This window comes from Procambarus clarkii, chromosome 19, assembly GCF_040958095.1.
Source record: "Procambarus clarkii isolate CNS0578487 chromosome 19, FALCON_Pclarkii_2.0, whole genome shotgun sequence".
Lineage (NCBI taxonomy): Eukaryota > Metazoa > Arthropoda > Malacostraca > Decapoda > Cambaridae > Procambarus > Procambarus clarkii.
This window is the reverse complement of record NC_091168.1, coordinates 31569217-31594525: the sequence shown is the minus strand read 5'-3', so window position 1 is coordinate 31594525 and position 25309 is coordinate 31569217. Positions and strand designations below refer to the sequence as shown.

Sequence of the window (25309 nt, the reverse complement as noted above, 5' to 3'; positions counted from 1 at the left end):
GAATCGCAGAAAACCATCAAATACAGAGGTCTGGCACACTGCTACAGCTTTGTTCCGATCGGCTCGGAGACCCTCGGTTCGTGGGGAAAATGTGCATTGAAGTTCCTGAAGGAATTGGGGGACAAATTGATCAGCGCTACAAAAGATCAGAGAGCAAAAAGTTTCTTGTTCCAGCGCCTCAGTGTTGCGATTCAGAGGGGAAATGCCTGTTGCGTCTTGGGCACGAGTCCAACTTCAGAGGAATTCGAAGAAGTGTTTGACTTGCAACACTGATCGAACCAGTCTGAGACATTTATCAATGTTTCTCATTGTCGTGTTTTTCAAGAGATCCATAACCTTTAAACACTTTTTGTATTAACCCATGTACATCTTGTAACCATTAAATATATATATATGATTATTTTTTATATGCATAGGCTATGAGATTTTGTAATGTTACAAAATTCGGAAAACCATAGTGTTTACTGGGAAATCCATCGTTCTCGGGAATATGATAACTCTGCCATCCACTGAACGTGTCGGTGTCCAAAACGTTTTGTGTGGCTGGAGCCGCCAGTACTGGCCGAGCGGGCGGAGGGGAGACATGTCGCGCCCGTGTGTCTGAATATTCGGTGACTCTTCTGTAAGTCGCAAGAGAAAAGCTTCACCGGAGACAGTGAGACGATCCCAGTACTGTGGTGAGTCACTGTTACAGTGCACTCAACTTTGACCTTACAAGATTACCCTCCCACATTAATCTCTCATATAATATATATATATATATATATATATATATATATATATATATATATATATATATATATATATATATATATATATATTTTCACCTAAAAGGGGATGTATATATATATATATTTTTTATACCTTATATGGGTACCACCTCTGGTGCAAGTGTAGGGACCCATAGCCTCGGAGAAGAAAATAGAGAGTACCCAGAGAAGACCTTGTGGATCCTCACTGAACACTTCGATATTTTCTTCTCCTACCACCCCATATTCTTTAGGTATGTGTGTATATATATCTAACTTTATTTTATTTTAAAATTTCATTACACAAAGAGGGTTACAACATTGGTTACATGCAGGGTACAAGGCTACTTGTCACAGGTTGTATAGCTCCTCCAGCTCCTCAGATGGCGGGCAGGAACCATGGATGCAGTGAGCATTTCCTCTCTGGATCGCCACACTAAGGCGCTGAAAGAGAAAACTGGCGGCTCTAGGGTCTCTAGTTGTTTCAATTAGCTTGGACCCCAACTCCTTCAAAAAGCTAGCAGCACTTTTACCCCAGGCACCAAGTGTCTCTGAGGCAATGGGGACAAAATTATAGTGGTGCTCAAGGTCTCTGTATTTACGTGACTTGGCTACTTCCTGGTGATTGACAGCACCTCCTGCCTGCGAGTACTCTGTGTTCTCTGTGTACTGTGTGTACTAAGTGTACTGTGTGTACTAAGTGTACTGTGTGTACTCGCGTATTGTATGCACCGGACGTCCCTAAGTGAGGTCTAGCCCTCGGGCCCCGCCTCCTCGTCCTGTTGTACAAGTACTCACCGACAGGATACAGGGTACGCGTATATCATACAAGTTAACGATGGTATCTCGAAAAGCCTTGTTGAGCCTTTTGTCTGTGACGGGAAGTGGTCTCAGCTCTAGACGCAGCTATAGAGCCTTGATGAAGCCTCTAGCATTGTGGAGGCTTCATCAACGCAAATATTGATGAGCACGGTTACCTTGCGATGATTTCAGGGCTCAACGTCTCCGCGGCCCGGTCCTCGATCAGGCCTCTTAGGGAGGGCCTTGAGAGTGCCTCTCTTGCAAAGTGGCGATGCATGCAATTGTTCTCTGGGTCAAGTAGACATTCCACAGGGTACAGAGAGGAGAGTGAGGGAGTGAGAGTGAGGGAGGAAAGAGTGAGGGAGAGAGAGTGAAGGAGGAGAAAGTGAGAGAGAGTGAAGGAGGAGAGAGTGAGGGAGTGAGGTGTGGAACACCTCACAACTTCCCTACCAGTCTGTAAGACAATATATAACCGAAGGGTTAAAAATATGTATTCTGAGGTTGGAAGAAAACGTGCTCAGATTGGGGACTTGTTTATTTTATAATGGTAAATAATAAATTAATATATAATAAATTAATATATAATAAATTAATATATAATAAATTAATATATAATAAATTAATATATAATAAATTAATATATAATAAATTAATATATAATAAATTAATTTATTATATAAATTAATAAATAATAAATTATTTTGTATTTTGTACTTTTAATAATTATTTATAAATTATTTTAAATTATATTTAAATTCGTCGACGTAGAATCAATATTAAATTAACCTGAGGATTAACGATGAATTAGCGATGATTCTATGTTACGTCATGGTCGTTTGCCCAAACTTATCACACCATATTGTTACGAGTCCAGTATGAGACCTGTCTTGTATGGCCTGCGTGCACAACACTCCCACACTGTGAGGGGTGAGGTCTCAGGGTGGCGAGGCCTCACCAGTGGGGTCCCGCAGGGTTCAGTCCTTGGACCTATACTGTTTCTGATATATGTAAATGGTTTCCCAGAGGGTATAGACTCGTTTCTCTCATTGTTTGCTGATGATGCCAAAATTATGAGGAGGATTAGGACAGAGGAAGATAGTATGAGGCTACAAGATGACCTAGACAGACTGAATGAATGGTCCAACAAATGGCTACTAAAGTTCAACCCGAGTAAATATAAGGTAATGAAACTAGGCGGTGGAAACAGGAGACACAGGATACAGAATGGGAGAAGAAGTCCTTCGTGAAACAGAGAGAAAGATCTACGAGTTGAAAACACACCAAACCTGTCTCCTGAAGCCCACATAAAAAGATAACGTCTGCGGCATATGCGAGGCTGGCTAACATCAGATCAGCCTTCAGGAACCTGTGTAAAGAATAATTCAGAACCTTGTACACCACATATGTAAGACCAATCCTGGAGTATGCAGCCCCAGCATGGAGCCCGTACCTTGTCAAGCACAAGACGAAGCTGGAAAAAGTTTAAAAGGTATGCCACTAGACTAGTCCCAGAACTAAGAGGCATGAGTTACGAGGAAAGGCTGCGGGAAATGAGCCTCACGACACTAGAAGCCAGAAGAGTAAGGGGAGACATGATCACTACCTACAAAATTCTCAGAGGAATTGACAGGGTAGATAAACTGTTTAACACTGGTGGTACGCAAACAAGGGAACACAGGTGGAAACCGAGTACCCACATGAGCCACAGGGACGTTAGAAAGAATTTTTTCAGTGTCAGAGTAGTTAACAAATGGGATGCATTAGGAAGTGACGTGATGGAGGCTGACTCCATACACAGTTTCAAATATAGATATGATAGAGCCCAGTAGGCTCAGGAATCTGTACACCATTTGATTGACAGTTGAGAGGCGGGACCAAAGAGACAGAGTTCAACCCCCTCAAACATAACTGGGTAAGTACAACTAGATGAGTCGACACACACTGACATTATTTGGTTGATGAGAGGAAGATGGAAAAATTTAGGAGGATCAGGAAAACAAAGATTGGTGGCGCCGACCGCTATGGAATTTCCGTGTTTAGGCTACAATTTAATCTTACCCTCGTTCCTTAAGTAACGAACGACGACAAACAAACGTTAAGGAACATATTCATAGAGCATTACTTAAGATCAAACATTATCGAGCTTCAGCTTAAGTTGTTAAACGTTATCAAACGACAGATTAAGCTGTTAAACGTTACCTAACGTCAGGGTTAAGCTGTTAAACGTTATCAAACGTCAGTTTAACGTTATCAAACGACAGTTTAAGCTGTTTAACGTTATCAAACGACAAATTAAGCTGTTTAACGTTATCAAACGACATTTTAAGCTGTTTAACGTTATCAAACGACAGTTTAAGCTGTTTAACGTTATCAAACGACAGTTTAAGCTGTTTAACGTTATCAAACGTCAGTTTAAGCTGTTTAACGTTATCAAACGACAGCTTAAGCTGTTTAACGTTATCAAACGACAGTTTAAGCTGTTTAACGTTATCAAACGTCAGTTTAAGCTGTTTAACGTTATCAAACGACAGCTTAAGCTGTTTAACGTTATCAAACGACAGCTTAAGCTGTTTAACGTTAATGTAAGTTGTAAAATACAAATTTAATGTTTCAACTTTACTCACATGTGTACCCTAAAGAGTACACATGTGTACCCTACAAGAGTATACATGTGTACCCTACAAGAGTATACATGTGTACCCTACAAGAGTATACATGTATACACGTGTCACATGTGTAGCCTATCCACGCTCTCTGTGCCCCCCCCCCCCCAGGTAATTTACGATACTATACTGTCGTGTATATTATATACTGTATATTATATAATGTACTGCATATTATATACTGTATATTATATAATGTACTGCATGTTGTATAATGCATATTATATGTACAATGTACATCATGCGTAAAGTATCCAGTAGGAAAAATTTCCAATAGGAAAACTTAAATTCTCTAACGGCTCGGTGTTTCTTCACATTATAAACAGATTTTGTGTGTGATTATTCTCGCACAATGTATATTATATAATGCACTGTGTAATGTATATTATGTGTTTTGGAGGCACTGTTTAATGTATATTATATAATGTTTTTTTTGGGCATTATATGATGTATATTGGGACCTGGTTTATCATAGTTTAGTCTACGATATCTTTACTCAACACTTTGGACCAATAGGAGCTGCCTCATATGGACCAATAGGAGCAGCCTCGTATGAACCAATAGGAGCTGCATTGTATGGACCAATAGGAGCTGCCTCATATGGACCAATAGGAGCAGCCTCGTATGGACCAATAGGAGCTGCCTCGTATGGTCCAATAGGAGCTGCCTCGTATGGACCAATATAGGAGCTGCCTCGTATAGACCAATATAGGAGCTGCCTCGTATGGACCAATACAGAAGCTGCCTCGTATGTACCAATAGGAGCTGCCTCATATGAACCAATAGGAGCTGCCTCGTATGGACCAATAGGAGCTGCCTCGTATGGACCAATAGGAGCTGCCTCGTATGGACCAATAGGAGCTGCCTCGTATGGACCAATAGGAGCTGCCTCGTATGGACCAATAGGAGCTGCCTCGTATGAACCAATAGGAGCTGCCTCGTATGGACCAATAGGAGCTGCCTCGTATGGACCAATACAGAAGCTGCCTCGTATGTACCAATAGGAGCTGCCTCATATGAACCAATAGGAGCTGCCTCGTATGGACCAATATAGGAGCTGCTTCGTATGGACCAATAGGAGCTGCCTCGTATGGACCAATATAAGAGCTGCCTCGTATGGACCAATATAGGAGCTGCTTCGTATGGACCAATAGGAGCTGCCTCGTATGGACCAATATAGGAGCTGCCTCGTATGGACCAATAGGAGCTGCCTCGTATGGACCAATATAGGAGCTGCCTCGTATGGACCAATATAGGAGCTGCCTCGTATGGACCAATATAGGAGCTGCCTCGTATGGACCAATATAGGAGCTGCCTCGTATGGACCAATATAGGAGCTGCTTCGTATGGACCAATAGGAGCTGCCTCGTATGGACCAATATAGGAGCTGCTTCGTATGGACCAATAGGAGCTGCCTCGTATAGACCAATATAGGAGCTGCCTCGTATGGACCAATATAGGAGCTGCTTCGTATGGACCAATAGGAGCTGCCTCGTATGGACCAATAGGAGCTGCCTCGTGTGGACCAATAGGAGCTGCCTCGTATGGACCAATAGGAGCTGCCTCGTGTGGACCAATAAGAGCTGCCTCGTGTGGACCAATAAGAGCTGCCTCGTGTGGACCAATAGCAGCTGCCTCGTGTGGACCAATAGCAGCTGCCTCGTGTGGACCAATAGCAGCTGCCTCGTATGGACCAATAGCAGCTGCCTCGTATGGACCAATAGGAGCTGCCTCGTATGGACCAATAGCAGCTGCCTCGTATGGACCAATAGGAGCTGCCTCGTATGAACCAATAGGAGCTGCCTCGTGTGGACCAATAGCAGCTGCCTCGTATGGACCAATAGCAGCTGCCTCGTATGGACCAATAGGAGTTGCCTCGTATGGACCAATAGGAGCTGCCTCGTATGGACCAATAGGAGCTGCCTCGTGTGGACCAATAGGTCTTAACGCTTATGTCCACATGTAATTCCAACATGTGCTCATATGATTTATATTTCTTTGTTGCAGAGCAGGAAAGTGGAACCCGTTGAGAGCCGGAACTGCACCACAGGTTGGCGAAGGTGTAGATCAAAGCAATGTCTATACACAAGAAGCTGTCATACAACATGCGTGCAGAGGCCAGTGATTTCAGCCTCCCCATCTGCAGCTTCAGCGACCAATCAGAGGCCCTGGAGATGAACATTGACCAACTAGTCTATCATAGCTACCTGGAGAACGTGTTCTCCGAACTAGGGATTCAGTTCAGTCCCGGAGGCACCAGTATCGTGGAGGTGGACGATGACTTGGATATCGTCGACGATAACCAGAGGGCTATCGTTGGAGAGGACCCCAGTGGGACGTCCTCAGCTGGGGACTCACTGCTCACTTACCACCACAAGGACCAACACGGAGCTTACAAAGGTATTGATCATGATTTCTTAGACTATTGGTGGTGGCACTAAGTAGGGGGAGGTGAAAATTAGGTGGGGGGGAGGAGTGACAGGTGGGAGAGGAGATGGAAGAGAAGAAAGAAGAGACAGTACGATGGGATCGAACCCGCGTCTCTGGCCTCCCAAGACACAGCACTATCAGCTCATCATGGTCTACTTTGTATTATATATGCTTGAGGAGTTCAGAGAATGGCAGGTTCGATCCCATTGTACTACCTCTATAGTTTAAATAGGAGGGTTACCCAGCTGTGGCCAGGTCTCTCTCCCTCCTTCTCTTCTCTCTCCACTTTCTCTTCTCTCTCGTTATCTTCCTATTTCCTTTTCTCCGTGTCTCCCCCTCTCTTTCCTTCCTTCTCTTCAAACCCTGTCAACCCCGTTCTTTCCTTGTCTGTGTCTCCCTCTGTCTGTTCTCTCCCTGTCTCTGTCTCCCTGTCGGTCTGTTCTCTCCCTGTCTCTGTGTCTCCCTGTTTGTCTATGTTTTGTCTTCCTCTGTCTTGCTCTTTGCCCTAGTCGACTGTCTCTGTGCAACACTGTCTCTGTATATCTGTCTATCTCTTTTTTCTCATTCTGCGTCTGTCTGTCTATTTCTCTGCCTTTTATAAAAATAACTAGAAGTGGTCTCCGGCGTCGCCCGGGTCTCTGTCTCTACAACATTACTCATAACGCGATCAGAGCAAGTGTCATTATATTCATATAATTATATAAGAAATAAGAAATATTATATAAATATAAGAAATATTATATAAATATACTATAAGAAAAACTAGTTTTAAAATTTTAGTTTTCAGTATATTTAGCAAGGTGTAGCCGGCAAGCAGTGCCTAAACTCGTCCTGGGGATAAGAATGTGACACTAGCATGCTGTCTCCTCTTCAACTGTGTGAACCCATGTAGCCTATGACCGTCCCATACTGTAGTCCCATCACCCAGCAAAGTTTCGCGATGCTAGCCTCCAACCTGGAGCGAGCAGACAGACATTCCCTCTTAGTGGTATTAATATAATAGTTGCCATGTGGTCTGCTGGTGGGAGGAGCCTAGCAGTGGGAAAGATTAGATATATATTTAAAAGTTCCCATTGGGAAAGGTGGCGGCGCTTAAGAATGCCTTTGAAGATGTGGGAAGATTTTGTTTGTTTTATGCTAATATAGGCAAAGTATGATGATTATAATTTTTTTAATAATTTTCTTGAAATCAGTGAATAATTGTTCAATTTATATTTTTAAAATATTTAGTCAGGCGAGGCTGGCGGCCAGGCAAAAATGAGTCTTGAGTTCAGCGTGTGACTAGTACACTGCCCTAGTTTAATTCTGGCAACCCCAACTAGCCTATGTCATTCCCATATCCCAAACCATTTTCTCTGCAACGTTGGGTGAGGCTAGACCGTCATGAAACAGGCCAGTTGTGACAGCAGTCCTGCTCAGTACGAGAAGAATGCCAGGTCTGGACAAACCGCTCTTGGTAGATTGGTCGCTGGAGCGAGGCTACGTCCCTAGGATTATGCCTGAAAGCCTCATGGGCGGAATACGGGCTGGAGAAGGAACAGCATCATGTGTTGTTGCTGGCATTGTGGTGGCGAACAAGAAACGATCTCACTCTAGGAGACTTTTGGCTCCGAGGGTCAGACGCGTCGCGCCAGAGTTGATGACTATTAAAGTGTTTTCCTTGTGAGAATGTTGACCTTAATCAGCATATGTACCCATGACTGAGAGGCCGTACATGTGCGGGGTTGGGCTTTGGCTCCTTGGTCCTGCCTCTCAACAGTTAATCAAATGGTGTGCAGATTCCTGAGCCTACTGGACTCTGTCATATCTACACTTGAAACTGTGTATGGAGTCAGCCTCCACCACATCACAGCCTAATGCATTCCACCTGTTAACTACTCTGATACTAAAAAGTTCTTTCTAGTGTCTCTATGCTCATCTGGGCACTCAATTTCCATCTGTGTCCCCTAGTGCGTATGCCTCCTGTGTTAAATAATCTGTCTTTATATAACCTATCAATTCATTTGAGAATTTTGTATGTAGTGATCATGTCTCCCCTAACTCTTCTGTCTTCCATCGACGAGAGGACTGGTTCCCGTAGTCTCTTCTCGTAGCTCATACCCCTCACCTCAGGTACTAGTCTGATGACAAACCTCTGAACCTTCTCCAATTTAGTCTTGTGCTTGACAAAATATGGACTCCATGCTGGGGTTGCATACTCCATGACTGGTCTGACATTTGTGGTATACAAGGTTCTGAATGATTCCTTACACAAGTTTTTAAATGCAGTTCTTATGTTAGCCAGCCTGGCATATGCCGCTGATCTTATCCTCTTGATGTGGACTTCAGGGGACAGGTCTAGCGTGATATCAACCCCCAGGGCTTTCTCTGATTCTTGAATTTTATCTCCCAAATGATACCTTGTATCTGGTCTCATGCTCCCTACACCTATCTTCATTACATTACATTTGCTAGGGTTAAACTCTAATAACCATTTGTTGGACCATTCCTTCAGTTTGTCCAGGTCTTCTTGAAGCCTCAAGCTGTCCTCCTCTGTCTTAATCCTTCTCATAATTTTGGCGTCGTCAGCAAACATTGAGAGGAATGAGTCTATACCCTCTGGGAGATCATTTACGTATATCAGAGACAGGATAGGTCCGAGTACAGAGCCCTGTGGGACTCCACTGGTGGCTTCACGCCAGTCTGAGGTCTCACCCCTCACTGTAACTCTCTGCTTCCTATTGCTTAGGTACTCCCTTATCCACTGGAGCGCCCTACCAGTTACTCCTGCCTGTTTCTCCAGCTTATGCATCAACCTTTTATGGGGTACTGTGTCAAAGGCTTTCCGACAGTCCAAAAAAATGCAGTCTGCCCATCCTTCTCTTTCTTGCTTAATCTTTGTCACCTGATCGTAGAATTCTGTCAAGCCTGTAAGGCAAGATTTACCCTCCCTGAACTCATGTTGATGGGTTGTCACGAAGTCTCTTCTCTCCAGATGTGTTACTAGTTTTTTTCTCACAATCTTCTCCGTCACCTTGCATGGTATACAAGTTAAGGACACTGGCCTGTAGTTCAGTGCCTCTTGTCTGTCACCCTTTTTGTATATTGGGACCACATTCGCCGTCTTCCATATTTCTGGCAGGTCTCCCGTTTCCAGTGACTTACTATACACTATGGAGAGTGGCAAGCAAAGTGCTCCTGCACACTCTTTCAGTACCCATGGTGAGATTCCGTCCGGCCCAACAGCTTTTCTCACGTCCGGCTCCAATAGGCGCTTCTTGACCTCATCTCTTGTAATTTCGAACGTTTCCAAAGTCACCTGGTTTGCTGCCACCTCTCCTAGCGCTTTGACTCTCCTGCCCATCGTTTCTCGCCGGCGCCCGGGATCGAACCCGGGACCACAGGATCACGTGTCCAGCATGCTGTCCGCTCGGCCGGCCGGCTCCCACTGTGTGTGAGTGAGTGTGTGTGTTTATGAACGTGTTGTGCTGAGGCAGTAACAATGGCGGTGATCATGACATGACACACGTGTAGAGGTTGCATCATGCCTCTCCAACACCCGCCACGTGTGTCAGCTGACTTCTTGCACCATAACATGACAGATCCGTCACTCACCGTCACGAGAGCGACCATGACAGACCTCTCTCCCCACCCCACAACACCCCCCCCCCACCATACAGTAACCCCACAACACCCCTCCCACCATACAGTAACCCTACAACACCCCCCACCATACAGTATACTCCCCCCACCATACAGTAACCCCACAACACCCCTCCCACCATACAGTAACCCCACAACACCCCTCCCACCATACAGTAACCCCACAACACCCCTCCCACCATACAGTAACCCCACAACACCCCCCCCCCCCACCATACAGTAACCCCACATCCCCCCACCATACAGTAACCCCCCCCACCATACAGTAACCCCACAACACCCCTCCACCATACAGTAACCCCACAACACACCCCCCACCATACAGTAACCCCACAACACCCCCCCCCCCATCATCCAATAACCCCACAGACCAACCTCCAACACCAGTGGTGTAGAGAAGATAGCTGCTAACTACACCACACAAACATAGATGGGATCACAAATAAAGCAAGTGAACTTGGGGAAGGATCGCAAGATAACCCAGATGTAATAGCACTCACCGAGATGAAACTGTCAGGTGTTATAACAAATGCAGTGTTTCCCACGACTACATTGTAATAAAGGAAGGAAGAGAAGTTTATTACATAAAATAAAAGAGGAGTTTATTTTATAAAATAAAAAAGTGTATTTTTATAGAAATAAAGGCCTGTTATTCTACAGTCAATTGATAATTACGACCGTGTTATTAAAATAGGGATAGAGTTGCTCATGACGGCTCTGGTATCAGTGACTCCTATACGTATGGTGTATGAAAACTATAGCATATCATATATTAGTCACTAACAGGGGTTCGTAGAATTCCTAGTGAATTGTAGATATGATAAGCGTAGATATAACGATAGTAGATATAATAATGGACGAACTAATAGAGGCAATGATCTAATAGACACATACCTCTTTACCTGTACACACCATCAATTACCTAACATACACCATAGAACCACTAACTCCTCAACTCCCCACACAAACAAACACATATACCCAACCCGTCCTCTTGAATCATACATCGCATTTTGATTTCATAATTCCCAACGGTCAAAATATGATGCAACAGAGAGGCTCACAAACAACCACGTTTTCTTTGCGTGGTTCCACCAGTTAGGGATTGCTTAGGTAAATGTTTGTATATTTATGTGAATCACCATATATAAAGTTACTAACGCCGTGCCTGTAATAGGATTAATGGATAAAATAGGCATGCATATGCCTCATTAGGCTCTCTCTCTCTCTCTCTCTCACCTAAAATTAGCTTCTTAGCCACAATAACTATGATATTGTCATATACTAATGACAAGTCAATGTACATTAACGTGAATAAAAGTATTACATTGTTAGTCAGTAATAAATTAAATATACACATATACAAAATATTCGATGCATTGAAATCAAAATAAGTTTGTTCGGGAATAATCATTACTTTTCACTTCTTGACAGAATCGTTTATAATCGGCGTAGTGATCAAATTACTAAAATTTATACATAAATATTCTATACGAACTTGTCTGAAAATATTATAATTATGGAATATGATTAACACCTACCAGGAAAAATATAGCCTAGGTTGAGAAATTATACATATCTCAGCACGTCTGACATTAACACATCATACATCGTATGATGTGTATCGTACATTATGATGTATGTCATACATTATGATGTATATCATACACAGTAAATATCATGCACAGTAAATAGGTTACAACTGAGACTGCTGTATTGATGGGTTAATCTTAGCACTGATAATGTCTTCCGCTTGGCCGGTGAATGTTAAATGGCAAGATATCACAGAAATCACTGGTGGCAGCTACATGATGTTACAGTCGGCTGTATGGTGGGGGGGGGGACATGAAGTGACACATGTCCACTTCATTCTTTCACATGTTACAGAATTACTTGAGAATTCCACAATAACTCCCAATACCTGTTACTTCTTCTTTGGGGTGAGTTTTATTGAATAATGGATGTTCAATTCCAGTGTGTTTGACTTTGTTAAAATGAAAAATAACGGCAAAGTGTAACTTCCTAGCAAGCACTGATCAGCACAACGATAGCTTTTCCTACCAACCATGAGTAGGACACAAGTGACTCCCCATAAAATCACTATTAATGCTGCACAGTTTAATGAGACTAGCCCCAAGCTTCTGGCCTCCAATGACGGACACACATTCTAACATAATAGAAGTAGGATCCCTTGATTGTTTCAAGCGTAGGTTATACATATATATGAATGAGTTTGGCTGGATACACTTCTGCTCTGTTGACAGAGCCCGGGTGCATGGGGGGAATTGTGTAAAACTACGGGTTGTGTCCCGGAGAGGCTGCGGGATCCATGTGGGGCTGTAGCACTCCCGGTTGCAATTCTTTTTACCATGTCGTGACGCAATCGACTAAGGCGCGTCTGGGATCATACAGGGCGTAGGTTCGAACCCTCATCACGGCCCTTGTGGATTTGTTCTTTTGGGTGGATATAAATAAGAGCGGCCTCGTTTGGGCCAGTAGGCCTTCTGCAGTTATCTTCAATCTTGTTTTGTTGTTTTTGTTTTAGATATAAATTTTGCATGTATTGAGGATAATAAGGCATTATATGACAGGTAAGGCAGTATCTGAGAGCCACGCTACACTATCATGGGCTCTACACTCCAGGACAAAATTAAACTTTCACAATAGTGAAAGTTTTTTATTTTTTTCTCTGGGAAGAAAATGGACGCTTTCTATGAATATTCCTGCGCGGGCCCAAAGCCTCTGGCTGGCCCACTGCGCGGGCCCTAAGCCTCTGGCTGGCCCACTAAGTGTTGCTTGTTTCTGTTTTACTTGGGTGGAGTATGAGTATTTATGACTCGTACGGTCGCTTCAGTAAGATTTTGCCATATGTGTTTAACAACAACTTCTGCTCTGTTGAATCTAAGTTGAAATCTTAATGGGTTTGTAACTGAGCACTGTGTTAGATAATGTTTCAGTGGTCTGTTGTGGTTGTAACTGTGCACTGTGTTAGATAATGTTCCAGTGGTCTGTCGGACATTTCTCCACAGTGCTGACATTTCCTCTCATCTTCCGGAACCTGTAAGCCTATTTCCCATGCACATGGGTATCCAAGCCGGATGCGATGTAAGTGCACTTCTGTTGCTCTACTGTTCCCTTTCATCAAACTAAGTGGTTCGTAGTTGGTTGAATTCTTGTACCAACCCACAGATCCTGATGTTGCAACTGCTGTGTTGTGGTCACTGAACATCTTTTGCATTGCTCTGTTTCTAATTACTTTCTTAATCTATGATAGACTCTGTGGTATGTAAATGTCTACATTTCTTCTCTTAGTTGCAAGTTTTGCAGCTTCGTCTGCAATGTCATTTCCTATTATTCCCACATGACTTGGCACCCAGTTGATAAGTACCCGTCGGCCTTGTCGTTTGAGTGTTTGCATTAATGATATGACATTTGTGATCAGATGGATGTTATCACATATGTGTTCTTGTTGCAAGGTTTCAATGGCGGGTCTCGAATCTGTATGTAAGATAACATGTTGTCGGTGTTCAGCAAGAGCATGTTCCAAAGCCTTTTGAATGCTAGCATCTCTCTGTGTAAAGTCGAACACCCATTTGAGAGCCTCCAACTATTTACAGAGTTTCCTGCTTTAACTGCAGCTCCGGTTTCTTGTCCCTGCTGGTCTACTGATCCATCTGCGAAGTATGTGAAGCTGTCGGATGCCAAGTTTGCTTCTATATGCATCTGTGCAATGTTACGTAGCAGATGAGGATTTGTCTGGTTCTTTTTTTCCTTCAATAGCTATAATCTTAAAGTCTGCTGGCAGAGATTCCCAAGGGGTTTGCATAACAAAGTCTGCATGTATTTCGTCGACACCCCTCTCAGTGACTGTGTTTGTTATATCGAATGTATTGATGGTGTTTATCGCACAATGGGTCCACCTGTTGCTATTGGAGGCTCTTCTGTCCAGAGTTAGTGCTCCAGTGATTAATTATATCTAAGTGAACTGGATTCTTGGTCAGCATGCACGCAGCAATCCTTTTTACCCTTATTTCAATCGATGTTAGCTTGGTTTCTAGTCTTAGACGGAGTGAGTGCCCTCAAAGATACAAAGCCAGTGTTCTCAATGCTTATATTCGTCGAGCGGGATGCTTACCCACTGCTCCGAATGGAGCAATGTAAGTAAAGAGTTTGAAAGAGTAACTCAGGTATTGGTGAACAACGGATATAGCAACACAGAAATAAACACTGCTATAAGAAGACACTTGGACCGATGGTACAATCCTGAACCTAGAACAGAAACCACAATACCTCCAATAAAATTATATTACAAATCAACTATGCACATTGAACATAAAAAAGAGGAAAGAATAATGAAGGAAATAATTCGTAAAGGAGTAAAAAGCACTACTCCTAAACAAAACATAAACCTGATAATATTCTACAAAACCAAGAAGACTTCCGAACTCCTTATCAAAAACAGCCCGAAGCCGACGGAGAACCCTCTACAGCAGTCAAGCGTTGTATACATGTACACTTGCCCCCACGAAGGATGTAACCTTCAATCTAAGTACATAGGTATGACGTCGACCAAGCTGACGAGGCGTTTGACCTGTCATCTTCAATCCGGTGCCCCCAGGAATCACATGAGACAAGCCCATGACATCACCCTAACAAGAGAAATGCTGAACAAAAATACCTGTATAATAGACAAAACCCAAGATGTAAGATGATTGCAAATTCTTGAAGTAATTCACATAAGAATAGAACAACCTACCATGAACACCCAAATCACGGAACTATTTACTCTACCCACCATAAGAGTAAGGACAAGACCGGAATATAACGAAAATAAGCCTGTTATGTTAGACACTGCTCAACAGGCCTATTACACCTGATTAATCTTTGTATGTGCTTCGTCCCCCCATTTATCTCTTATTTATCCCTTATTTATCCCCTATGTATCCCCCTTTGTCTTTACCTTTATTGTACTTGCTTATCACCTGACCCCGTACTGGTATAAATTAACGAATTCTGTAATTTCTTTTCACTTGAGAATGAACCATGGAGGTTCAAAACGTTGTGCAAATTGTATAAATAAGTGTAATACATTCTATAGTAATTCACTTTTTTCTTCACCTTGAAATAACGAAAATGAGTTTTGGAGAACTCCTCTTTCAGCTAAGCCCTGATGCTAGAAAAATAGTTAGAGGGACAGAAGCCCTAAATCAGAAGATAGTAAATACAGAATATGCGGTCATATTCAATGAGACATGTTTAAAAGAAAACCTGCTGCCAGTATACACCATTATATATATATATATATATATATATATATATATATATATATATATATATATATATATATATATATATATATATATATATATATATATATATATATATATATATCACCAGAGCAGACAAATCCAGTTTGCGATAATTCTAAAGACAAATGATTTCTTGGACTAAATATTTTTTCCCTTAACACTTGCATATTTTGAAAATTTATAGAGACCTTCATGTAGGGTGACTATCAGTTAACACGAATTTAAAAATTTGCTAAATGAAAAATAAATTTGTAATTTTTTTGCAACATCTTGGTGAAAATATACAACTGAGTAATAACATAACTTTTTAAGAGGTCTTTGAATTAAAAGGAATTTACTGGCCAAAATTACAGCAATATGCTTACCCAATGTTACCATAGCTTAGTTTCCTTTTGAATTCACCTTCGATATATTTTAGTGCACGGATTTTCATATTTGCAATTTTTTCATACCTTAATGTTTAGATGAGGCACACAGCTACCAGATTTTTTAATGATTTGTTTCAACAAATTTGAACAAGCGTTTCTGCCCGAAACGCTTTGCGTAATAGTGGCTTTAGGCATTGTATGTACTAGCTCTATCTATAAATCCTTCAATGTTTGTATCACTCCTTGTATGTATATACTTTACCTGAATAAACATTTGAATTTTGAACAGGTGCGGCGCCGGGCCTCCCAAGCTTCATAGACTCCAAACAAGAAACACAAGTCGACTCGCTAGACAAACAATTCCGCAAGAAAAAGGTGAAGATATATGAGGCTGGCCCCTTCGAAGATGAAGAGAGGGAGAAGAGAAGAATAAACGCCATCAATGCCAAAAAGAACAGGGATAAAACGAAAAGGTTGGTAGTGGATTATTGAGAAAGGTGACGTTGTAGAGGGCCATGTTAGCGGCCTTGTGTGTGTATAATGTTAGCGGCCTTGTGTGTGTATAATGTTAGCGGCCTTGTGTGTGTATAATGTTAGCGGCCTTGTGTGTGTATAATGTTAGCGGCCTTGTGTGTGTATAATGTTAGCGGACTTGTGTGTGTATAATGTTAGCAACATTGTCATGTTAGCGGCCTTGTGTGTGTATAATGTTAGCGGCCTTGTGTGTGTATAATGTTAGCGGCCTTGTGTGTATAATGTTAGCGGCCTTGTGTGTGTATAATGTTAGCGGCCTTGTGTGTGTATAATGTTAGCGGCCTTGTGTGTGTATAATGTTAACAACACTGTCATGTTAGCGGCCTTGTGTGTATAATGTTAGCGGCCTTGTGTGTGTATAATGTTAGCAACATTGTCATGTTAGCGGCCTTGTGTGTGTATAATGTTAGCGGCCTTGTGTGTGTATAATGTTAACAACATTGTCATGTTAGCGGCCTTGTGTGTGCATAATGTTAACATGTTAGCGGCCAGTTCTGGCCTGTCTCAGCATATCAAAGTTGTGAAAACGGGATTGTGTTCGGGAGTATATAAGCCATGACTCGGTTAAGAAACTATGTCCGGTTTAGATTAGTCGAGAATTTGTTTCCGTTCTGCGAGTGACGTTTTGATGCTTTTTGCGTTCCAGGTCATGAAGGTCTAGGAGCCATTTAGTGAGTTTAGGTTGTGTTTGGGTTTTTTGGTGTTGTAGTAGTGGAGTGTGTGTGTTTGGTGTCAGGGAGTGGGTTGGGGGTTATCTTGAGGTTATCTTGAGATGATTTCCGGGCTTTAGTGTCCCCGCGGCCCGGTCCTCGACCAGGCCTCCACTCCCAGGAAGCAGCCCGTGACAGCTGACTAACACCCAGGTACCTATTTTACTGCTAGGTAACAGGGGCATAGGGTGAAAGAAACTCTGCCCATTGTTTCTCGCCGGCGCCTGGGATCGAACCCGGACCACAGGATCACAAGTCCAGCGTGCTGTCCGCTCGGCCGACCGGCTCTCTCGGTCCCTCCCTCCCGCCCCCTACACCCCTCGACCGGGGTGTAGGGGGGCGGGGAGGGAAGGTGTGGTTAATGTCGGGTTTGTACGCTGGTTCAGTGCTTGTGGCTAGCTCGCTCTGGTGGTCAACTGTGATTAAATTCCTGCTTTTTTTTCCATCTTATATAAGGTGTTTTGGTTATAAATATTCTGGGAATTGTATTGTATATGATGATTTGCGTTCTCTTATTATCAAATCACTTAGGCTGGATGGTAGAGCGACGGTTTCGCTTCATGCAGGTCAGCGTTCAATCCCCCGACCGTCCACAAGTGGTTGGGCACCATTCCATCCCCCAGACCCATCCCAAATCCTTATCCTGACCCCTTCCAGTCAGTCTTGGCGCCTTCTTTTTTTTTTTTGAGATATATACAAGAGTTGTTACATTCTTGTACAGCCACTAGTACGCGTAGCGTTTCGGGCAAAGTTTTGACGTTTTGACGTTTTTTTTGACGAACCCCGGGTTCGATCCTTTCTCTTGATATCTCCCCTCTCCTCTTATTATCAAACAACACTCCTATCCGAATTGTATAAAGAAATTATGATAATTCATAATAGGAAAATTTCTCCTACCTTGTTTGTGCGCGAGTTGATGCGCGGGCGCGCGGTCACGCAGGGCTTTGTTTCCGCGCTGCGCCTCCAGCTGTTCGCATCACTGTGGCACCTGCACACACTAGTGTTTCCGGTCTGTGAAAAGTGCCTTGTTTATCTTCCTCAGAGGGCGAAATATCATCGTTATCCGAATACCTGTCAAGTGTCATTGGTTGGTGTGGTTCCTATAAGGGGCGGCATCTTGGCGTCTGGCTGGGGCTACGTTCCGTGTGGCCTCTACCGTCGCCATGTTGGGGAGCCACGCGCTCCCTGGCACGTATTGCCTTCAACTTGTAATAAGGAATTAATATTTACTAAGTAATTATGCAATATTTTGCTATTTCTTCTAACAAAATACATATATAATACAAGTTACAGACACACTTGGCATGTTAGATTCGCCAAAGGGGATCTATATGCCCTTGTGTGTAATGTTAGCGGCATTGTGTTTAATGTTAGCGGCATTGTGTTTAATGTTAGCGGCATTGTGTTTAATGTTAGCGGCATTGTGTTTAATGTTAGCGGCATTGTGTTTAATGTTAGCGACATTGTGTGTAATGTTAGCGGCATTGTGGGTAATGTTAGCAGCATTGTGGGTAATGTTAGCGGCATTGTGTGTAATGTTAGCAGCATTGTGTGTAATGTTAGCGGCATTGTGGGTAATATTAGCGGCATTGTGTTTAATGTTAGCAGCATTGTGTGTAATGTTAGCGGCATTGTGGTAATATTAGCGGCATTGTGTTTAATGTTAGCGGCATTGTGTGTAATGTTAGCGGCATTGTGTGTAATGTTAGCGGCATTGTGTGTAATGTTAGCGGCGTTGTGTGTAATGTTAGCGGCATTGTGGGTAATATTAGCGGCATTGTGTGTAATGTTAGCGGCATTGTGTTTAATGTCAGCAGCATTGTGTGTAATGTTAGCGGCATTGTGTTTAATGTTAGCAGCATTGTGTGTAATGTTAGCGGCATTGTGTTTAATGTTAGCAGCATTGTGGGTAATGTTAGCAGCATTGTGGGTAATGTTAGCGGCATTGTGTGTAATGTTAGCGGCATTGTGTTTAATGTTAGCAGCATTGTGTGTAATTTTAGATGCATTGTGTGTAATGTTAGCGGCATTGTGTGTAATGTTAGCGGCATTGTGGGTAATATTAGCGGCATTGTGTTTAATGTTAGCAGCATTGTGTGTAATGTTAGCGGCATTGTGTTTAATGTCAGCAGCATTGTGTGTAATGTTAGCGGCATTGTGTTTAATGTTAGCAGCATTGTGTGTAATGTTAGCGGCATTGTGTTTAATGTTAGCAGCATTGTGGGTAATGTTAGCAGCATTGTGGGTAATGTTAGCGGCATTGTGTGTAATGTTAGCGGCATTGTGTGTAATGTTAGCAGCATTGTATGTAATGTTGCGGCATTGTGTGTAATGTTAGCGGCATTGTATGTAATGTTGCGGCATTGTGTGTAATGTTAGCGGCATTGTGTTTAATGTTAGCGGCATTGTGTTTAATGTTAGCGGCATTGTGTGTAATGTTAGCAGCATTGTGTTTAATGTTAGCGGCATTGTGTTTAATGTTAGCGGCATTGTGTGTAATGTTAGCGGCATTGTGGGTAATGTTAGCAGCATTGTGGGTAATGTTAGCGGCATTGTGGGTAATGTTAGCGGCATTGTGTGTAATGTTAGCGGCATTGTGTGTAATGTTAGCAGCATTGTGTGTAATGTTAGCGGCATTGTGGGTAATATTAGCGGCATTGTGTTTAATGTTAGCAGCATTGTGTGTAATGTTAGCGGCATTGTGGGTAATATTAGCGGCATTGTGTTTAATGTTAGCAGCATTGTGTGTAATGTTAGCGGCATTGTGTGTAATGTTAGCGGCATTGTGTGTAATGTTAGCGGCATTGTGTGTAATGTTAGCGGCATTGTGGGTAATATTAGCGGCATTGTGTTTAATGTTAGCAGCATTGTGTGTAATGTTAGCGGCATTGTGTTTAATGTCAGCAGCATTGTGTGTAATGTTAGCGGCATTGTGTTTAATGTTAGCAGCATTGTGTGTAATGTTAGCGGCATTGTGTTTAATGTTAGCAGCATTGTGGGTAATGTTAGCAGCATTGTGGGTAATGTTAGCGGCATTGTGTGTAATGTTAGCGGCATTGTGTTTAATGTTAGCAGCATTGTGTGTAATTTTAGATGCATTGTATGTAATGTTGCGGCATTGTGTGTAATGTTAGCGGCATTGTGTTTAATGTTAGCGGCATTGTGTTTAATGTTAGCGGCATTGTGTGTAATGTTAGCGGCATTGTGTTTAATGTTAGCGGCATTGTGTTTAATGTTAGCGGCATTGTGTGTAATGTTAGCGGCATTGTGTTTAATGTTAGCGGCATTGTGTTTAATGTTAGCGGCATTGTGTGTAATGTTAGCGGCATTGTATGTAATGTTGCGGCATTGTGTGTAATGTTAGCGGCATTGTGTGTAATGTTAGCGGCATTGTGTGTAATGTTAGCGGCATTGTGTGTAATGCCTTGGCTAACTACTAAGCATTACCTGGATACAACGCACAACAGTTGCTTAACTCTCAGTTGCTTATTTAATGCTAGGTGAACAGCAACATCAGGTGTAAGGTGCAGCTTAACTCAAACAGCCCTGAATTCTGTCCATTTACAGCCGAGCACAACAGCCTGCTTTGCCCAACCAATCCGGCAGCTTCTCCAACACATCATCTACTCTACAGTAACACAACAACCCTCCTCCTCCCCATGGTGGACAGACCACTACACTTTTCAACCCATTCCTACCTCATCCACATCCTGTTTCCTGATCTCTGATCCTTACCAAAACGTTTGGTCACCAATTCAAAATCAAAATTTCATTTGCTACTCAGGAAAACTAATTTTGTGGAACAGGTGTTAAGAATTGAGAGGGGTAACTCCACAATTACAATGTATTTTGACACGATTTTAATGCGTGAAAATGCTTCACTTACGCTACAAGTGAAGCATTCATTAATGCTGCATTTCTATACATATCATCTTCCCAGTAACTGTAGAATAAAAATATCAAGGACGTGAATTTATTTCTCCTCTAAAGTGCTTATAAAGCAAATATTAAATCATGTAAATGAAATAAACCTGAAAGACCCAAAATCTCGACAAAACATGAATTGAGCTTTTTAGCAAATTTTGTCCAAAGGTGACCAAGAAAACTTTGATTAAACACTCGTGCACTTGCAAAATTTAGGGCACTTTTTATCAAATATTTCAAAGAAAAAATTAGGTCGTGTATAAACTCTTCTTTGAATCCAGCCAGAACATGTTAATTTTAAATATTTTAACATATGTTTTCTGTTCAGTTCTTATCTGTTATCTGTTCACATATCTAACATATGTTATCTGAGCTTTCAAATTAACGTTATCGAAAAGGTCAACATTTTCTTTAACGTTAATTTGGCTGGTGTTTGAGGGATGACCCTGGCAAACTCAGAGAATTTAAAAAGATTCCCCGATTCGTGCTTCATAATAATTATTAGCACTAACCGGTGTAACTTCCTGTATCTCAGAAAGTTCCTCTACAAAAATTTATTTAAAACTCTAGATTCGAACTTGTTGCTGCTACAACAAATTTTTTAAAAACCACAAAATATTAATTTTAATGTAAAATTCCGACGTGATATTAACGATTCTCTTTCACTAAGCAAAGCTGACCATTCGAGTAGCAAGGACACACCTTAACACATAACATACACTTCTTAGGATACATGACATGACACAGGCAGTCGTCATGACAGGTCACATGACACAAGCACTTCTCTTTGTCTCTTTGGCATCATGTTCAAAATATTAACATGATGCATCATGTTCAAAATATTAACATGATGCATCATGTTCAAAATATTAACATGATGCATCATGTTCAAAATATTAACATGATGCATCATGTTCAAAATATTAATAACATGATGCATTATGTTAAAAATATTAACATGATGCATCATGTTCAAAATATTAACATGATGTCAAAACACAATAATGTTAACATTCGTAAAAAAAATACTTTTTTTACCAACATCATAAATATTGTCGTAGCTCAGAAGGTTTTGTACAGTGTGGATGAAGAACTAGAGTGTGATGCCTGTATGTGTGTGTCCCTGCAGGCCGCAAGCAACAATAACCTGAAGAATCAGTCGATCACGAGGTAATTAGAGTAGAAGCAGGTTAGGAGCCCGTCACACTCGGGCCCTAGTTCAGAATTTAAACAAGTTACCATGATACAAGTACACCACGATAACTTTGCTGGTATCATAATGATATGATTCACAAGATATAAGGGGGTCAACAAGGGTCATTTCAGAACACGAAACATTAGATATTAGTTAGATAAATTTAGATTTTGGAAAGACCTGGGTAAATACTGGTTTGGAAACTGAATTACCTGATAACTATATCAACGTGAAATCCCTGTAGTGTTTCCAACGCAGGTTATACGCGTTTGGGTGGACAGATATAAAAGCTGGTTCGAATGTATCAATGTGTATTCTGCATATTCCTTCATTATATTAACTCTAGTGTCTTGACAGGTCCATAGAGAACCTGCAGAAGGATGTGAGGTCGTTGAAGCACGTCAACAACCAGTGCCGCAAAGCTCTGCTGAGGACCAGCGCAGATATGCAACTTCTCCAACAGAAGATGCAACAGTTAAGGGAGAGGCTGGAGACGGAGACTAGACGGCTGAGAGACAAGGAGAAGGAGGTGAGAGAGAAGAGAGAGAGACTGGCGCTGCTCAAGGGTCATCTGGAGATCATTGCTAGCGGCTTGGACGACGACAACCCGGCCAAGCGACTCATCAACCACCTGGTTGACCGTCTGCCAGTTGATGGGTAGCCAGCCAGGGAGGGGTCAAGATTCATCAACCACTTATGCAAGAACTTACGAACCTTGCCGTTCTTATCGCCTTCTCGGCGGTCACGTCGTGGTTCAGTGAACAGTTTACAAAGGCAGATCACCAGTTAAAAGGCACCAGGCCGCGCGCCTCCCCACACACACAATACTCTACATAATTTAGGCTTCCTGGGAACTAAATACCTCCACCGGCGGGTCCCGTGATCCCAGCAATATATACTTTGTGTATGTGTAAATCTTATTAAATATTTACCTGAATTCACCTCTCTAGTGGACTCGACGAGGACCGGAAGCCAGCGGCTTGTCAAAAGTCCCCTCCCCCTTTTTTGTCCAGTATTTTTATGAAGATAATTAATGAAAATATATTTTATGAAAAATATATATATATTTTATGAAAGGGATAAATCAAAATTAGTATAGCAAGTTATGTAAATACTTAACATTAAATCAATAATAACTGCTATTCATGTAAAATAAAAGAAGCCATGAGATAATGAGGTGTTCCACACCAAATTTGTACCATTAATATAGTTTACCCTAATTCAAGTTGTTAATTATTTTAGAAAACGTAAGACTACATATTAAATAAGTGATGGCAAATTAAATATTTGGAGACTTAAGCCAATAAAATTCTTTTTAGGTTAAAAAGTCTAACCAAACATCCTTAAATATTTCCTGCATTCAAATACTGTGTTTGAATAATGATTTTAATAAGTGATATCCCCTATGCTCTTAGTCTCATCTAAGAACTAATGGTCACATAGTAAGACAAGCCTTAACTAGGTGGTTGAGATTGTTAACTATACCCCCTGGCTGGGTACTTTACATTATTTAGTAATTGTGATATTTAATATATGGAAGCCTCATCTTTCTAATTTTATGTATCTCAATCATTTTCTATATTCGGCAATACATCTCTTTCAAGTATTGCTATTCAAAAATAAAGCTTCAGAATAAGCTATATATCATTGGGAAAGGTATATTACTATAAATTGTTTCTTGACTTGTAATTAGTGTATCTACTTATGTCGTTACAATTGTAAAAATTGTTGGTGTTTGCAATATTTTTTTCATTATTTAATATAATGTCATATAAACATTGACATTATACTGAATAATGCATAATTATATTTGACAATATTACTTCACAGTATTTTTTTCCTTCTATAATTAGGAATTCACTTAATTTTGTGAAATCAATAATAAAGATACAACTAGTTATGAATAAAGGTATAGAATGATTAACTATTGTGAAATTATTAATTAAAATGCAATGCAATATTTAAGATTTCTAATACACGGGAAGTTTATGACTAATATATCCTAGAATTAGAAATTTTCTAGGCTTACCTGACCAATGGCCACTCAGTTGGATCAACTTTGTAATCAAAATTATAACGAAATAAGTTAATAATTAAATTCATATTAATTTACTCCGGCCTTCTCTTACCATATTAAAATAATATTTCAATTAATCCAAATAATAATTCAAATAATCCTTCATTACAGTACCATCCCTCCCAATTGCCCGAAACGCTATGCTTGTTAGTGACTTTGCAAAAATGTAAAGAGACCCATTTTATGTAATGACACCAACCCATTGTACCTTCTTGTGAATACAATTATTATTATTATTATAACTATATTAAGGCCGTGGCAGCAGCTCACTGACCAAACACCAAGTATACTTTATTCCTGAACATAATTTAGAGATAAAATAAACTATATACTGTACTAGGTACATTAAGAAGTGGATTCAACCTCTCGGTGAATATGTGAACTTATTTCTTGTTGACATACAGCAGCTGATTTAAAACGTACGTGATTGGTCAGGTCTCCAGCTGAGCCGGCAAGGTGATTGGCTAAACGATAAGATAAACAATATTACCTTCACTCTGATTGGTGAAACGCAAAGTAGTAGTGACCTCTGTCGAGAAGCCGGTGAACCAAATCCCTAATAACTTCCACACTGACACCTTCCTGAATATTGCATGGGGATGTTCTCACAACGTTACCGAGATCCATTGTGACAGCCATTTATGAAGTTATACATAACGCTAGTGACCCTAGACCAGGACCAGTGTCCTAGCAAGCTTAAAACATCCAAACAACTGCTCTAACGGTCTCAAAACATACGAAGTACTTGGCCTGTATTGGTCGTTCCAGATAACTGTTCTACCTTCCCAGTGGCGACGTTGACCCTTACCGTCACAAAACAGACACAATTGACTTACAAGAAGTGCTTGTGACGGCGTGGGGCAGAAATCATGTTTTTGGCGGTAAATCCCAATCTTTAAGCCAATCA

At 41.4% G+C, this 25309-nt stretch overlaps 1 protein-coding gene across 5 annotated transcripts; it reads left to right on the top strand.

The window, feature by feature from the left end:
• Window positions 1-511: 511 nt before the first annotated feature.
• LOC123757435 (uncharacterized) lies at window positions 512-24147 on the top strand. 5 transcript variants are annotated; one of them, XM_069327219.1, is made up of 5 exons: window positions 555-677; window positions 898-1003; window positions 6221-6613; window positions 16252-16435; window positions 22683-24147. In XM_069327219.1, the coding sequence occupies exons 3-5, from the start codon at window positions 6289-6291 to the stop codon at window positions 22984-22986; spliced, it is 813 nt and encodes a 270-aa protein (XP_069183320.1). In that variant the 5' UTR covers window positions 555-677; window positions 898-1003; window positions 6221-6288; the 3' UTR covers window positions 22987-24147. The 5 variants fall into 5 exon arrangements, with proteins under 5 accessions (XP_045596969.2, XP_045596968.2, XP_045596971.2 ...); XM_069327220.1 differs by having other exon boundaries at window positions 560-622; XM_045741013.2 differs by lacking the exon at window positions 898-1003 and having other exon boundaries at window positions 512-622.
• Window positions 24148-25309: the final 1162 nt, after the last annotated feature.